General features: G+C 38.0%; 1 protein-coding gene and 1 pseudogene across 1 annotated transcript; both read left to right on the top strand.

Annotated features, from left to right (window-relative positions):
* The first annotated feature begins 69 nt into the window (after nucleotides 1-69).
* LOC122913611 lies at nucleotides 70-9735 on the top strand (annotated as a pseudogene).
* Nucleotides 9736-9831: 96 nt separating this feature from the next.
* Nucleotides 9832-10773, top strand: LOC122913610 (olfactory receptor 4C45-like). Its single transcript, XM_044260273.1, has one exon. It carries the CDS (start codon nucleotides 9832-9834, stop codon nucleotides 10771-10773), a length of 942 nt encoding a protein of 313 aa, XP_044116208.1.
* The last annotated feature ends 5811 nt before the right edge of the window (nucleotides 10774-16584 follow it).

Raw genomic sequence — 16584 nt, 5'->3', positions numbered from 1 at the left:
AAAGAGACAAAGTGTTCATTAAAACTAGTAATAAGGCACAACTTTAAGTCTGAATTTATCTGCCTGGAGTTGCCTTCAGTCTGAAAGAAAGCAATTCTGACAGAAATTATTTGCTTGATCAGAATTCATCTGCCACAATTGCAATCCCTGTGCTATCCATAGACAAATCAATTATCCAGATACCAAAGTGGATTTATGAACAAATGAACAATGTGACAGAATTCATCCTGCCTTGCCTGACGCACAACCCAGATGTGCAGAAACTCTAGTGCACTGTGTTTATAATCATCTACTTTCTCACTGGGGCAGGCAACATACTCCTTGACATGACAATCAAATCCAGCAGAGCCCTGGGATCCACTATGTATTTCTTTCTATCTTTCTTGTTCTTTGCAGACAGCTGCTGCTCTTCTATCATGGCTCTCAAAATGATACTTGACTTACTCACAGAAAAGAAAACTGTCTCCTTCAGTGGGTGCATGACTCAGCTCTTTGCAGAGCATTTCTTTGGAGGAGTGGAGATCATCCTGCTCACAGTGATGGCCTATGACTGCTACCTCGCCATCTGCAAGCCCCTACACTATAGGACTGTAAAGAACAGGCAAATGTGTGGCCACCTGGTAGCCATGGCCAAGGCTGGGGAATCTCCTCACACTCTGGTTCAAATTATTTTTAAGGTCTGGTTGCCATTCTGTGGCTCCAGGGTCAATGACCACTTCCTCTGTGACCTCTTCCCTCTACTAAAACTCTCTTGCACTGACACTCACATTTTTGAACTTCTTGTTGCCACCAATAGTGGGCTGATGTGTCTCCTCATTTTTTTCTACTCTTGTCACCTCCTATGTCCTCGTCCTTTACTCTCTAAGAACTAACAGTAATAAAGCACAGCATAAGGCCCTGTCCACCTGTACCTCCCATGTTACCATAGTTATCCTATTCTTTGTATCCTGCCTATTCATGTACCTTTGGCCCATGGTCACCTTCCCCATTGACAAAGCACTGGCGGTGTTTTATACCATATTAACACCCATGTTAATAATGTTAACATGTATAATGTTAATAAACCTTTAATCTACACCCTCAGAAACTCAGGGGTGAAAAATGCCATGAGGAAGCTCTGGAGCCACAGAGTAATCTTGGGTAATAATTCATGTGACCAGAGAAGAATCAAAAACTTCATTCATATATTAAAAACAATATGACTCATAGAAAGAATGATGGCCTTGACGTCAAACTACGTGAGTTTAGTGAGTTTAAGTATAGTGTGCTCCCCCCTTGCTTTCTTTAATCTTTAATGGTTCCTCTTTCATATCAATATGTGACTAAATGATGACTCTAGTCTCTTCCAATTAGAAACCTCTATGCATTTAAAAGATGCTGATCAAAAGGACTTTGCTAATCAGCATAAAAATGTCACATGTATAGAAAATCTCTGAGTTATATATTTAGTGGAACAATTCTCTGTAAAGCTTTGGGTTAGATTATATACCAATAGGACAGCTAATATATTTAAACAAAAAGCATAGTGTCTAAGTATTCTGCTGAGAATTCATAGTTTCACTCCCAACTATGTAGTCAAAGAATATTTATTGGGTTGAGAGATAAAGATTAACCAGAAATGAATGAGTATTGAATAATGCAAGAGGATTCATCCCAAAATTAAAGCTGCCTTGCTGCACAATTCCATGGGCACCATTTATACTGAAATCTGGGCTCTTCCTAGAACAAATTATTTTCTCTTCCTGAAGACAAAAAGAAATATAAAATTCTTCTTGATGTAGCAATGGCACAATCTTGCACATTTCCTATGCAGAAGACAACTGTAGAATATTTTTATCAAAGACATACTCTAAACAAATTCACCTCAGAACTAGCTGTTATTATAGGGATTTCTGCCTTAGGTGATAGGAACAAAAGTATCCAGTAAAAAAGAAAGAGTTAATGATAATTGAGTATGCAAGACAAAAAGTCTACAAATCCAAATTGGAAAGCCAGCATTTAGAACACTTGCAGATCAATGCAATGGGAAGTAATCTGAGATAAAGACCTAGTACCATTCCAAGAGAATGAACTCAAATAAAAGGAGATTCGAATTTGATCCACGACAAAATTTCTGCAAAAGAAAGAGAAAATCATGAAAGCATAACAATGCCAAAAAATCAACAAAATACAAAGTAACGAAGAAAGGAAGGAAGGAAAAAAAAAGGAGAGGAGAACTACAAGACACACAGAAAACAAAATGGCAAGACTAAGTCCTTACCAATAAATAATTATTTTATATGTAAATGGGTTAAACTCCCCAGTGCAAAGACTTAGAGTGGCTAAATGGATTTTTAAAATCCCATTCTATGCTGTCTGCAAGAGACTTACATAAGATTTAAGGACACACATTGTCTCAAAGTAAAGTGATGAGAAAAATTATTCTATGCAAATGGATAATGAAAGAGTACAGAAGGGCAGAACTATACCTATGTCACAAATAAGAACTTTATATAATGATAAAAGGGTCAGTTTGCCAGCAATATATAACAATTATAAATATTTATACACCCAACATCAGAATCCCTAAATACATCAAACAAATATTAACAGATATAAATGCATAAATAGACAACAACACAGTAATAGTAAGAGATTTCAATATTCCACTTTCAACAATGGATAGAACATATATAGAACTAACAGACAATCATATCAAAAAATGGGCAGAAGATATGGACAGACACTTCTCCAATAAAGACATACAAATGGCTATCAGACACATGAAAAAATGTTCATCATCACTAGCCATCAGGGAGATTCAAATTAAAACCACATTGAGAGATCACCTTACACCAGTTAGAATGGCCAAAATTAGCAAGACAGGAAACAACATGTGTTGGAGAGGATGTGGAGAAAGGGGAACCGTCTTACACTGTTGGTGGGAATGCAAGTTGGTGCAGCCTCTTTGGAGAACAGTGTGGAGATTCCTCAAGAAATTAAAAATAGAACTTCCCTATGACCCTGCAATTGCACTCCTGGGTATTTACCCCAAAGATACAGATGTAGTGAAAAGAAGGGCCATCTGTACCCCAATGTTTATAGCAGCAATGGCCACGGTCACCAAACTGTGAAAAGAACCAAGATGCCCTTCAATGGATGAATGGATGAGGAAGATGTGGTCCATATACACTATGGTGTATTATGCCTCCATCAGAAAGGACGAATACCCAACTTTTGTAGCAACATGGATGGAACTGGAAGAGATTATGCTGAATGAAATCAGTCAAGCAGAGAGAGTCAATTATCATATGGTTTCACTTATTTGTGGAGCATAACAAAGAGCATGGAGGACAAGGGGAGTTAGAGAGAGGGGGGTTGGGGTAAATTGGAAGGGGAGGTGAATCATGGGAGAATGTGGACTCTGAAGAACAGTCTGGGGGTTTAAAGTGGCGGAGAGGTAGGAGGTTGGGGTACCAGGTGGTGGGTATTATAGAGGGCACGGATTGCATGGAGCACTGGGTGTGGTGAAAAAATAATGATACTGTTATACTGAAAATAAATAAATGAAAAAAAAGAACATATATAGACAAAACGTCACTAAGAACAAAATGAACTTGAATAAAACTGTTCCTTAATGGACCTACCAAACATGTATAGAACACTTGATCCAATAGCAGTGGAAAATACATTCTTCTCAAGTGTACAAGGAAGATTATGAAAGATCATATGTTAGGTCACAAAATAAGTCTTCAAAAACTTAAGAAGGTTGAAACCATATACAGTATCTTTTCTGAACACAGTGAAGTGAAACAAAATCAATAGCAGAAAGAAAACTGAAAAATTCAAAAAGCATGGAAATTAAATAACACATTATTGTACAAACTTTGTGTCAAAGAAGAAATAAAAAGCAGACTTAGAAATATGTCAAAACAAAAAAAATTAAAACTACACACTAAAACCTATACAATGCAGGAAAAGCAATACTAAGACAGAAATTTTTAGCAATGAACACCTACATTTAGAAAAATCTCAAGTGAGCTAAGAGTATGAAAAAAAAAAAAAACACTAAGTCCAAAGTTTCCAAAGGAAGGAATAATTAAGATGACAGTGGAAATCAATGAAATGGAAACTATGAAAAAAGTAGAAAAATATCACTGAAACCAAGAGTAGTTTTTAAAGTAAAACAAAATTGACAAACTTTAGCTGAACTAAGAAGAGATCAACATGGTTGAGGGGACATTAAAACTCATACCACAGAAATAAAAGGATTATAAGACACTACTACAATTATATAATAAAAAATTATATACTAAAAAACCTGGAAGAAATAAATAGATTCCTAGGAACATAGAATCTATCAAATCTGACACATGAGGAAATATATAACCTGAACAGATCAATAATGAACAAGAAAACTAAGTTCATAAAGAGAAACCTCTCAAGAGAGAAAATCCCAAGACTAGAGGGCTTCACTGGTGAAATCTACAACACAACATTTTAAGAGAATAAATGCCAATCCTCAAACACTTCTAAAAAACTGAAAAGGAGAAACATACCTGAACTTCCTTTATAAGGTCAGAATTACTATCACCAAAAAAATGAAATACTTAGAAATAAACAGAACTAAAAAGTTTAAAAGATTTGCAAACTGAAAACAACAAAACATTTATGAAAGAAAGTTAAACCCAAAATAAAAAATCAAATAAAAGAAAGACATCATGTCTTTCTGGATTGTAGGATTCAAAGTTGTCTAAATGTTCATACTATCCAAAGTGACCTAGAGTCAGTATAATCCCTGTCAAAATCCCAATCCAATGTTGACTTTTTCGAGGTGATTTGGTGCAGGATTTCAACCAGCTCCTCAACATCCCAGAAGCTGAGGGAGAAAAGACTGTAGTGGAGTCTCTTTTCCATAGTGTTTCCATCATCTACCTCTGAATGTCTTCATTTATGATGTTTTGCTCAGTGGGATTTTCTCAACCCCTACCATGTGGAAATACTGTTCTTTACTGTAAATCTGCACAATTCCTTCTGTGATCTATGGAGAGAAAAGCTATATTCCCATGAACAAATCATGAGAATCTTTCATCTAGATATACACACCAAAGGAAGTTGATGGATCTATAGCTCATAAACTATCCAGTCTTTGGTAGCTGAGAATTCTGCCATATGAGTCTCCTATTAAAAATGTCAGTCTCCCAGAGTTACATAGCACATAACCTTGAAAACTGGTATTTCCTTTCTCAGGACAACTATAAACTTAGAACAGTGACATGTTCAGAGAGAAATCCATCCTCTGAACTCTGACCTATGCCTCAAACCACCCCCATCCTGTGCCAGGCTCAACAATGTCGAAATGAGCAACAAAGCCCTATCAGGAAGCTTTCCTACTTGTCTTAACAAAATCTCACTCTAAACTATAGCCACAGACACATGTCTCACCAAAGCACACCCCATTTCTAAAAATGGCCTCTAATGATGTTTAGAGGCCATCTAAAAAAAGTTTTTTGCTTTCCCCCACTTGGCACTCACAGAGTGCCAAGTGGGGGAAAGCAAAAAACTGTGGCTGAGGCTTCCTGTAAAGATTCCAAGAGGACCAATTATTAATCCTATGAGGACTTAAGAGGTCAATACATTAGCAAATCCTTCACTTTGTGAAAGTCTATTTAAATATTTCTCTAGAGTCTATGAAGAAAGAATTACAGGACATTTAAGTAAAAGACAGAGGCAGAGCATGTACCAACAAACTTAAGATTCATAGAGGAGACATGCTCTCAATCTTAGCAGGTTAAAGGTGGGAATTAAAAGAATTCTCTCCACACTACTCTTGGACTTGCTGGGAAACATGAATTTTGCAAGATTTGAAAAATATATATTTATATATATCCAATCAAGCGGTTGCACTTCTACATTATAGTTCTATATACTAGCTTTTTCTGATGAAGCTTTTTCTTTGTTCCGTTATTCTAACTTTTGATTAAATGTACTTCTGACCTCTGAAAAATATATGTATTTTGAAGATGTGTTTATACTTTCATTGGAGGCCAAGAAAGTGAGTAGAGATTTATCCTAAAGTATTGAAGTTTACTAACTAAAGCAGTTCATTTTCTGGGTAAATTCTGACTGATAATGGGAACTAAAATAGACTAAAATGACCAAGACTGGGAGAGTTCTCAGAGGGAGAATTCCAGTGACCCACTTGTTAGTTTTCAAAGTATATTTGCAGCTATGGGGCTATGCTTTCAGAGGAAGAAAACAATGACTGGGTGCAATGTAAAAACACTGAAGTCCACAACCAACTAGATCCAGGTCGGTAATAACTCAACCTTTTTCCACAAATTTCAAATAGATTAACTTAATTTTCCCAAATTACTTTTACTGAGTAGTTTTTATTTATTTTTTTCAGTGTTCCAAAATTCATTGTTTGTGCACCACACCCCACCACCCAAAAATCCCTCAATTTTGTTTTCTCAGAGTCCATAGTCTCTCATGGTTTGACCCCCAACCCTGATTTCTGCCAAATCACTTCTCCTCTCCATCTCCCAATGTCCTCCAGGTTATTCCTTATGCTCCACAAGTAAGTGAAACCATATGATAATTTACTCTTTCTGATTGACTTATTTCACTCAGTCTAATCTCTTCCAGTCGTGTCCATGTTGATACAAAAGCTGGGTATTCATCCTTTCTGATGGAGGCATAATACTCCATCGTATATATGGACTATGTCTTCTTTATCCATTCGTCCGTTGAAGGTCAACTTGGCTTTTAGCACAGTTTGGCAATTGTGGCCATTGCTCTATGAAAATTTGGGCACAGGTGGCCCTTCTTTTCACTACATCTGTATCTTTGGGTTAAATAACCAGTAGTGCAATTGCAGGGTCATAGGGTAACTCTATTTTTAATTTCTTAAGGAATCTCCACACTGTTTTCCAAAATGGCTACACCAACTTGCCTTCCCACCAACAGTGTAAGTGGGTTTCCCTTTCTCTACATCCTATAAAACACCTGTTGTTTACTGTTTTGTTGATTTTGACCATTGTAACTGGTGTAACGTGATATCTCAATGTGGTTCTGATTTGAGTCTCCCTGGGGGCTAATAATGATGAACAATTTCTCATGTGTCTGTTAGCCATTTGTGTCTCTTCTTTGGAGAAGTGTCTGTTCATGTCTTCTGCCCATTTTTTGACGTGATTATATGTTTTGTGTGTGTTCAGTTTGAGGAGTTCTTTATAGATCTTGATCAGTTCTTTGTCTGTACTGTCATTTGCGAATATCTTCTCCCATTCCGTGGATTGCCTCTTTGTTTTGTTGACTATCTCCATAGCTGTGCAGAAGCTTTTGATCTTGATGAAGTCCGAAAAGTTCATATTTTCTTTTGTTTTCTTTGCCTTTGGAGACATATTTTGAAGGAAGTTCCTGTGACCGATATCAAAGAAGTTACTGCCTATGTTCTCCTCTAGGATTTTGATAGATTTCTGCCTCATGTTGAGGTCTTTTATCCATTTCTGGTTTATCTTTGTGTAGTGTAAGAGAATGGTCAAGTTTCATTTTTCTACACATAGTTGTCCAATTCTCCCAGCACCATTTATTGAAGAGACTGCCTTTTTCCGTTGGATATTTTTACCTGCTTTGTCGAAGGCTATGTGACCACAGAATTGAGGGCCCATATCTGGGCTTTCTACACTGTTCCTTTGGTCTCTGTGTCTGTTCTTGTGCCAGTATAATGCTATCTTGGTAATCACAGCTTTGAAGCAAAGCTTGAAGTCAGGCAATGTTATTCTTCAGTATTGTTTTTCCTTTTCAACATTTATGAATAGTTTTTATAGCTAGATTCTATGAAGTGAAGTTAATCTTTTTCTCTTAAAATGAATTTGAACACAATGACATGAGAATACCAGTAAACCATGATCTGTAATGCTGCCACACAAGATGCTGTTGAGAACAAATAAGATCACTTTTAACATATTATGGTTAATGTGTATGTAGAAGTGGATTGCTTTGGTACATTTCTATATGTGATTATTTCAAGTTGGCTCCCCTTTTCATGACTTACATTGCCACACTGAAGTTAGAATTAGTGGAGTAAATCTATTAGGGATGATGAAGCACATAGTTCCCACCAATAGCAGCCATGGATAGAGAAGAAACTAAAGAGACTGAGCTTTCTGGAAAACAAAAGATACTTTCCTCACTTTTATTTCTTTATATTTTATTTATTTATTTGAGAAAGAGAGAGAACAAAGTACAGTGAAGGGCAGAATGAGAAGCACGGAGCCCAAGGCGAGACTCAATCCAAGGACTCAGTCCTGGGACTTCAGGATCATGACCTGACCCAAAGTCAGATGCTTGGCTGACTGAGCCACCCAGGTACCTCTCTTCACCTTAATTGAAGCTGAAAGGTCATGATGCTTACTGCTGACTTCTGTGTCCAGAAACTTTTGAGGAAAAATAAGTTGTTAAGTTTTTCAGCAGGGATAAGGAAAGAAAGAGAAGGGTAGAAGGAATTAAATATCCTATGATCATGTGTAACATGTACTCACTATTAAAAATCCCTGTACAGATCATTCAAAAAAAGAATATATTCATGTACATATTCTATTTTTCAACCAATCAGCAATGAAACTTTCAAGTTCACCTTAAAGGATTAAAATTAGTGTCAAAAGAAAAACTTTTATTATCTTGGATAATATTTTTCCCAAAACAATAGGAAATTCAGGGAAACTTCACAACTCATTTAATTCCTTTTGTAAAATATGACTAGGATTATTACTCTACTTCAGAGGTGGCATATGGGTGACATTCATCCAGGAAGCTCCCAAATGTCTTTTTTTTTTTTTTAATGTTAATGCCTTGCTAGAGGGAAAAACAACCTTAACTTGGCAAAGGCAAAGCCTCCAGGATCCTCTGAGTCTTTAACATAGGAAAATCTTTTTGAAACCTCATTTTTCCTTAACTCCTCCACCTCCCAAGTATACAAGCAGCCACCCCTCACAACCCTGGTGCAGCAGTTCTTTCTGCCCACAGGTCGTGTGCCCGTGCTTTAATAAAACCACCTCTTCTGTACGAGACCATTATTCTATAAGTGATGAGAGACCAATTGCACAGAAAATTAACTTAAGAACTACTGAAGAGTTTTCAGGGAACTTTGAACCGCTTCTATATCTGCATCCAAAGATGTGAAAAGAGTGAGTGTGTATGAGTCTTATAGAGTCAGATACAATATCCAGGGCAGTGGAGTGAATGCAGCTTAAAGAGCTGTTATAAAGATGGGCCCTTAGCATCCTGAAGGGGAAATATACCATCTACAAGTCTGCTTCTCAGTGTGCATGTGCATTCATTTGACAGGAATCGTAGCTCAAAGCACTGTTAATATAGATGTAAGAAGGATGGCACTTTCCTATCTGCTGTATATCTCATATTTTAAAGAATATTGTGTTTATATACCCATAAATATGCATGTCAATGAATAATTTCTCTGAATAATTGCTATTGATGAAATCTGTACCAAAAGCAGAGGGAAAAGGCCATCCATAAAATTTTAGAGCCAGAGCTTTGAAGTCAATCAGGAGTCAACCATCATAATAACACTTTCCTTTTATTCTGGTGTTTGAAACATATTGTCATTATAAAATTTAGATGAGTAAGAGAAAGTTAACCTCTATCTACCTTTATCTATTCTCTTTTATAACAGTCTCCAAAGTGGTTGAGATGAGTGGAAAGTGTGGCTTCAGCAACCCCAGAGGCCAGGACTAAAGAGGTGATGGAAGATTTCAGTGTTGAATTCAAAATACTACTCAGAAATTGTGATCTTTCCAGATGAACCATAGGCTCATAACTCAAGCAGACTCCATGGAAAGGAAGAGCAATGTGACAGAATTCATTCTGCTGGGCCTGTCCCAGAATCCACAACTGAGGAAATTCCTATTTGCTGTGCTTTTAATCACCTACTTGATCACACTGGCAGGTAATCTCCTCATCTCCATCACCATCTTCATCAGCCCAGCCCTGGGATCTCCCATGTACTTTTTTCTGTCCTATTTATCCATTATAGATGGTTTCTACTCTTCATCCATAGCACCCAAAATGATCTTTGACCTGCTCTCTGACAAGAACACCATATCCTTCAATGGCTGCATGACTCAGCTCTTTGCTGAACATTTCTTTGGGGGAGCAGAGATCATTTTATTAATTGCCATGGCCTATGACCGCTATGTAGCCATCTGTAAGCCCTTGTATTACACCACTACCATGAGCAGACCTGTCTGTGCTTTCTTGGTGGGAATGGCTGTGATTTCAGGCTTTATTCATGGAGGGATCCAGGTTCTGTTCATGGTCCAGTTACCATTCTGTGGCCCCAATGTTATTGATCATTTTATGTGCGATTTAATACCTCTCCTGGAACTAGCCTGTACAGACACTCACACTTTGGGGCCCCTGATTGCTGCCAACAGCGGGTCACTATGTCTGCTCATTTTTTCTATGCTGGTTGCTTCTTATATTGTCATCCTGCGCTCCCTGAGGACTAAAAGCTCTGAAGGGCGCCGCAAAGCCCTGTCTACCTGTGCTTCTCATGTCACTGTTGTCATCTTGTTCTTTGTACCTTGTTCATTCCTGTATCTGAGACCCATGAACTCCTTCCCTGCTGACAAAGCTGTGACTGTGTTTTGTACCCTAGTCACTCCCATGTTGAACCCATTAATCTACACCCTCAGAAATGCAGAAGTGAAAAATGTCATGAAGAAACTCTGGAGGCAAATAACAAAAATTCGTGATAATGAATCTTGGAATTAGAGTATTTACATAAAAGTATCTAGTGAAAATTTAGACAGATTTATTCCCCTTATTAGTTAATTAAATGTGGGACAGTCAATTATCCTGTCTGGGTCACTTTTATACAGGATCATATATTTTGTGGGCAGGGTCAACATATCATCCAGGAATAGTAGGCACAGTGCCTAGAGCCCACAATAATTCTAAGATCCCTTAAATGGTTAAATTCTCTTAAAATAAGAAAAAAATGAATATAATCAAAATCCAATTGGAGTATGTCATCATCATACCAATGCATTTATAAAATATGATCTTTAATAATTTTTATGGAGAAGGACTCATGAGGCCAAAGTAGGAAGGGGCCACAGAAGTCAAAATATTACCCTGATTTTTGGTATGAAATGGTTCTGCAGCAATATTTTCAATACTCTCTATACCCTGCATTACAGCTAGAATGAAGTTTTATTTTATAAGAGGAAAAGTTCTATATATGCAATAATGTATAGAAAGCCAGTGAGTCTTGACGAAGTACTTCCATCCAAATATACTTTTTCTTATCTTCCTGAATTTGAGAGGTTAATAAATATCCCTGCACCACAGCAATAAAGAATTCTTTACTTCTCACAGTCCCTATAAGAGAACACTTGCACATGAAGGTACATTTTAAAATTTACATCACCACCATTCCCTGCAGTATACAATTGTCTACAGAAGAATTAGAGGCAGAGTTGACTGATGCAAAAGAAATATAACTGATCAAGTTTGTAGAGTTAAGGCAGAAAACAACTGTATGTCAAAGTTGTGTTTTAAATGGAATATTACTCAGCCATCAAGAAGGACAAATACCCAACTTTTGTATCAACCTGGATGGAACTGGAAGAGATTATGCTGAGTGAAATAAGTCAAGCAGAGAAAGCCAATTATCATGAAGTTTCACTTACTTGTGGAGGATAAGGAATAACATGGAGGATATTGGGCTAAGGAAAGGAAAAGTGGAGGGTAGAAGCAGAAGGGGAGACCAACCATGACAGACTGTGGATGCCAAGAAACAAACTGAGGGTTTTAAATGGGTGGAGAATGGGGAAGATGGGTGAGCCTGATGGTGGGTATTTAGGAAAGCATGAATTGCATGGAGCACTGGGTGTTATATGTAAACAACCAATCTCTGGTGGTAAGAATTAAAAAATTTAGATTGAAAAAATGATTCGGCTAAAAACTAGTGAAATTGCTCATATATGGTTACAGCTTTCAGAAATGTTACCAGCACAGAAAGTAAGCCAGGGTCAACGGTTGCTGACAAGAGGAGCCCCAGAACACCACTACGAACCATCATTCACTAACCATGATCACAGAAAGGCCAAACATCTATGCCAGCCTCTCTGTACTTCAAATGGTATAAAAGGCCTCTGTATATGAGTATGGACAGCAGAGCAGAGAGTCCTCTCAGCAAGGAAACTAATGGGAACTGTGAACAGATCTCTGGACACTAAAAGCCAGCCCCCCACCAACTCCCTAGTCTAGGACACAAATGCCCTTAAACATCTCTGCAATAACCAATCAAGGAGCTGGCTGGAACAACCATGACAAGTCTGAGCAGAACTTATTTCAAAAGCTCTCACTAATGATGGATTCCCCTTCTGCTGCTCTCAAGGGAGGAAAAGGGAGAGCCACTGCAGTGCCAGAAACCAACAGACCTATCTCTACATAGAGCCTGGGATTCCTGAGGAAGAGCTCAGAAACTTGTCTTCAGAGGGTGATTTCACAACCAGGGATTGAATATCATGTGATGTTGACATTTCTCATGTTCTCAGGACTTTAGATCAGGTTAGATCTAACTGTACATGAAGGCCTTTTAAAAATATATGTTGTCCCGGGTGCCGGGGTGGCTCAGTTGGTTTACCTACTGCCTTTGGCTCAGGTCATGATCCTGGAATCCCTGGATTGAGTCCCGCATCAGGCTGCCTGCTTGGTGGGGAGTCTGTTTCTCCCTCTGTCCTTTTCCCTTCTCATATATATGTTGTCCCAAAACAAGCAAACAAACTCAAGTAAGAGAACAAAGTGCTGGTTACCAGTGGTGGATGCCAGAGGTGGTTGTGAGGAGAAGAGTGAAATAAGTAAAGGAGACTAAAATGTACAAACTTCACTATAAAATAAATACATCAAAGAGTTAAAAAGTATAGCATAAGGAATATAATCAATAATACTGTAATACTGTTGTATGGTGACAGATGGGTGACTACACTGACCTTGGTGAGAACTGAATATAGAACTTTCAGATCCCTTCATGGTACAGGTCAACCTTGATAACATTTTACATCAGTTACACTTCAATAAGAAAAATTCTTTTTTCTTTTTTTTTTCTAAGTGGCTTATTGCTCACTTTTTTAAAAATTTTATTATTATTCTGTTTTGTTAGTCACCATACAGCACTTCATTAGTTTTTGATGTAGTGTTCCATGATCCATTGTTTGCATATAACAGCAGTACTCCAGGCAATATGTGCCCTCCGTAATACCCATCACTGGGCTAACTGATTCTCCCACCTCCCTCCCATCTGAAACCTTCACTTTGTTTCCATGAGTGCATAGTCTCTCATGGTTTGTCTCCCCCTCTGATTTAACCCCTTCATTTTCGAGCTCAACCATACAATTTTTCCATGTTTCCACAGGACTGACTATAACAGGAGCTATGCTAATACATCTCTGGGCACACACCCAGGCAGATATCCTCATCTCTGGTAACAAGGGGATCAAAGGACTGATCTTGACATTTGGAAATGGGGCTACATTTGCAGTTGAAATGAGGTTATGATCCACCCTAAAATATCTTAGGAATACTTTTTCAAATTTAATTTTCAAATTTGATTTTCAAATTTTAATTCCGAAGATATTGTGCGTTGGGCATCAATATTAGCTTCCCCCAATATACATAAATTTAAACAAGTAATGGTGATCTGTGTCAGGCAACACAAAGGAAAAATATTGTGCAATGGTGAAGAAGTAAAATTGTGGAATTGTATCTTTGTCATCTCATTTTATCCAAAGTAACCCCAAAATCACTTTTTGTGGAGACATCAACTGCAAAGATTGCACAAGTTGGCATATTTGAAGGGACTCACAAGAAATCATGAAGCATAATCATATAATACAATTTTTTGATGACCAGTGATACTGAGAAATGAGAAAGAGAGTACGGGCAAGCACTGAAGGTCGAAGACAAATCCAAATAGCCAAAGAGTGTTTGTTCACACAGACAAACAAGCTTCATCTCTAGTTGAACCACCAAGACCAGCATGAAATAAGTCTGGGCTTCGTGAAAGCTCAGGGAAGAAGTTTGCCATGAGGTATTCATGCCCCTCTGGTCAAGTCAGTTATGCTAAGTAAAAGCCAACAGTAAAAAAAAAAAAAAAAAAATCAGGAACGGATGCTGGATTATGTCAAATGCTTTTTCTGTATCGATTGAGAGGACCATGGGACCATGTGGTTCTTCTCTCTTCTCTTATTAATTTGTTCTATCACATTGATTTATTTGTGAATGTTGAACCATCCTTGTAGCGAGGGATGAATCCCACCTGGTCATGGTAGATAATCCTTTTAATGTGCTGTTGGATTTTGTTTGCTAGGATCTTGTGGAGAATCTTGGCATCCATATTCATCAGTGTTATTGGTCTGAAATTCTCCTTTTTGGTAGGGTCTTTGCCTGATTTGGGGATCAGGGTAATGCTGGCTTCATAGAAAGAGTCTGGAGGTTTTCCTTCTGCTTCAATCTTTTGAAACAGCTTCAGAAGAATAGGTGTCATTTCTTCTTTGAAAGTTTGGTAGAATTCCCCAGGGAATCCATCAGGTCCTGGGCTTTTGTTTTTTGGGAGGTTTTTGATCACTGCTTCAATCTCGTTACTAGATATCAGTCGATTTCTTCCTGGTTCACTTTGGGGAGTTTATAGTTTTCCAGGAATGCATCCATTTCATCTAGGTTGCTTAGCTTATTGGCATATAACTGTTGATAATAACTTATGATGATTGTTTTTACTTCCCTGATGTTAGTTGTGATCTCTCCCTTTTCATTCAAAATTTTATAAATTTGGGCTTTCTCTCTTTTCTTTTGGATTAGTGTGCCCAATGGTCTATCGATCTTATTGATTCTTTCAAAAAACCAGTTTCATTGGTACGTTCTACTGTATCTCTGGTTTCTAACTCATTGATCTCAGCTCTAATCTTGATTATTTCCCTTCTTTTTTTTAAATTAATTTATTTTCTATTTTCAGCATAACAGTATTCATTTTCACGAATGAATTTATTCATTATTAAATTAATTTAACATTAATTTAATTAATATTAAATTTATTCATTATTCATTTTTGCACCACACCCAGTGCTCCATGAAATCCGTGCCCACCATAAGACCCACCACCTGGTACCCTGACCTCCCACCCCCTGCCCCTTCAAAACCCTCTGATTGTTTTTCAGAGTCCATAGTCTCTCATGGTTCACCTCCCCTTCCAATTTCCCCCAAATCCCTTCTCCTCTCTATCTCCCCATGTCCTCCATGATATTTGTTATGCTCCACAAATAAGTGAAACCATATTATAATTGACTCTCTCTGCTTGAATTATTTCACTCAGCATAATCTCTTCCAGTCCTATTGATGTTGCTACAAAAGTTGGGTATTCATCCTTTCTGATGGAGGCATAATACTACATAGTGTATATGGACCACATCTTCCTCATCCATTCGTCTGTTGAAGGGCATCTTGGTTCTTTCCACAGTTTGGCGACCGTGGCCATTGCTGCTATAAACATTGGGGTACAGATGGCCCTTCTTTTCACTACATCTGTATCTTTGGGGTAAATACCCAGGAGTGCAATTGCAGGGTCATAGGGAAGTTCTATTTTTAATTTCTTGAGGAATCTCCACACTGTTCTCCAAAGAGGCTGCACCAACCTGCATTCCCACCAACAGTGTAAGAAGAGGGTTCCCCTTTCTCCACATTATGCTGAGTGAAATAAGTCAAGCAGAGAGAGTCAATTATCATATGGTTTCACTTGTTTGTGGAGCATAACAAATAGCATGGAGGACATGGGGAGTTAGAGAGGAGAAGGGAGTTGGGGGAAATTGGAAGGGGAGGTGAATCATGAGAGACTATAGACTTTGAAAAACAATCTGAGGGGTTTGAAGTGGCGGGGGGGTGGGAGGTTGGGGTACCAGGTGGTGGGTATTATAGAGAGCACGGATTTCATGGAGCACTGGGTGTGGTGAAAAAATAATGAATACTGTTATGCTGAAAGTAAATAAATTGGAAAAAAAAAAAGAAATGCAATAACGCAATTATTGCATGATTTCACATACAGTTTTTCCAAAAACAAGTTTTTATTTTATTTTATTTTATTTTCAGTGTTCCAGGATTCATTGTTTATGCACCACACCCACAGCTTCATGCAATACATGCCCTCTTTAATACCCACCACCAGGCTTACCTAATGCCCCCACCTCCCTCCCCTCTAAAACCTTCAGTTCTCAGAGTCCACAGTCTCTCGTGCTTCTTCTCCCCCTCTGATTCCCCCAATTCACTTTTCCTTTCCTTTTCCTAATGACCTCCATGTTATTCATTATGTTCCACAATTATGTGAAACTGAATGATAATTGACTCTCTCTGCTTGACTTATTTCACTCAGCGTAGTCTCCTCCAGTCCCGTCCATGTTGTTACAAAAGTTGGGTATTCATCCTTTCTGATGACTCCATTGTATATATGGACCATATCGTCCTTATCCATTCTTGTACTGAAGAGCATCTTGGCTCTTTCCACAGTTCGGCAATTGTGGGTATTGCTGCTCT

Source organism: Neovison vison, chromosome 7 (genome assembly GCF_020171115.1).
Source record: "Neovison vison isolate M4711 chromosome 7, ASM_NN_V1, whole genome shotgun sequence".
Taxonomy (NCBI): Eukaryota; Metazoa; Chordata; class Mammalia; order Carnivora; family Mustelidae; genus Neogale; species Neogale vison.
This window is presented reverse-complemented; position numbering and strand designations above follow the sequence as displayed.

Coding starts and splice junctions, on each gene's coding strand:
- LOC122913610 (XM_044260273.1), top strand. CDS start 9,832: ATGGAAAGGAAGAGCAATGTGACAGAATTCATTCTGCTGGGCCTGTCC.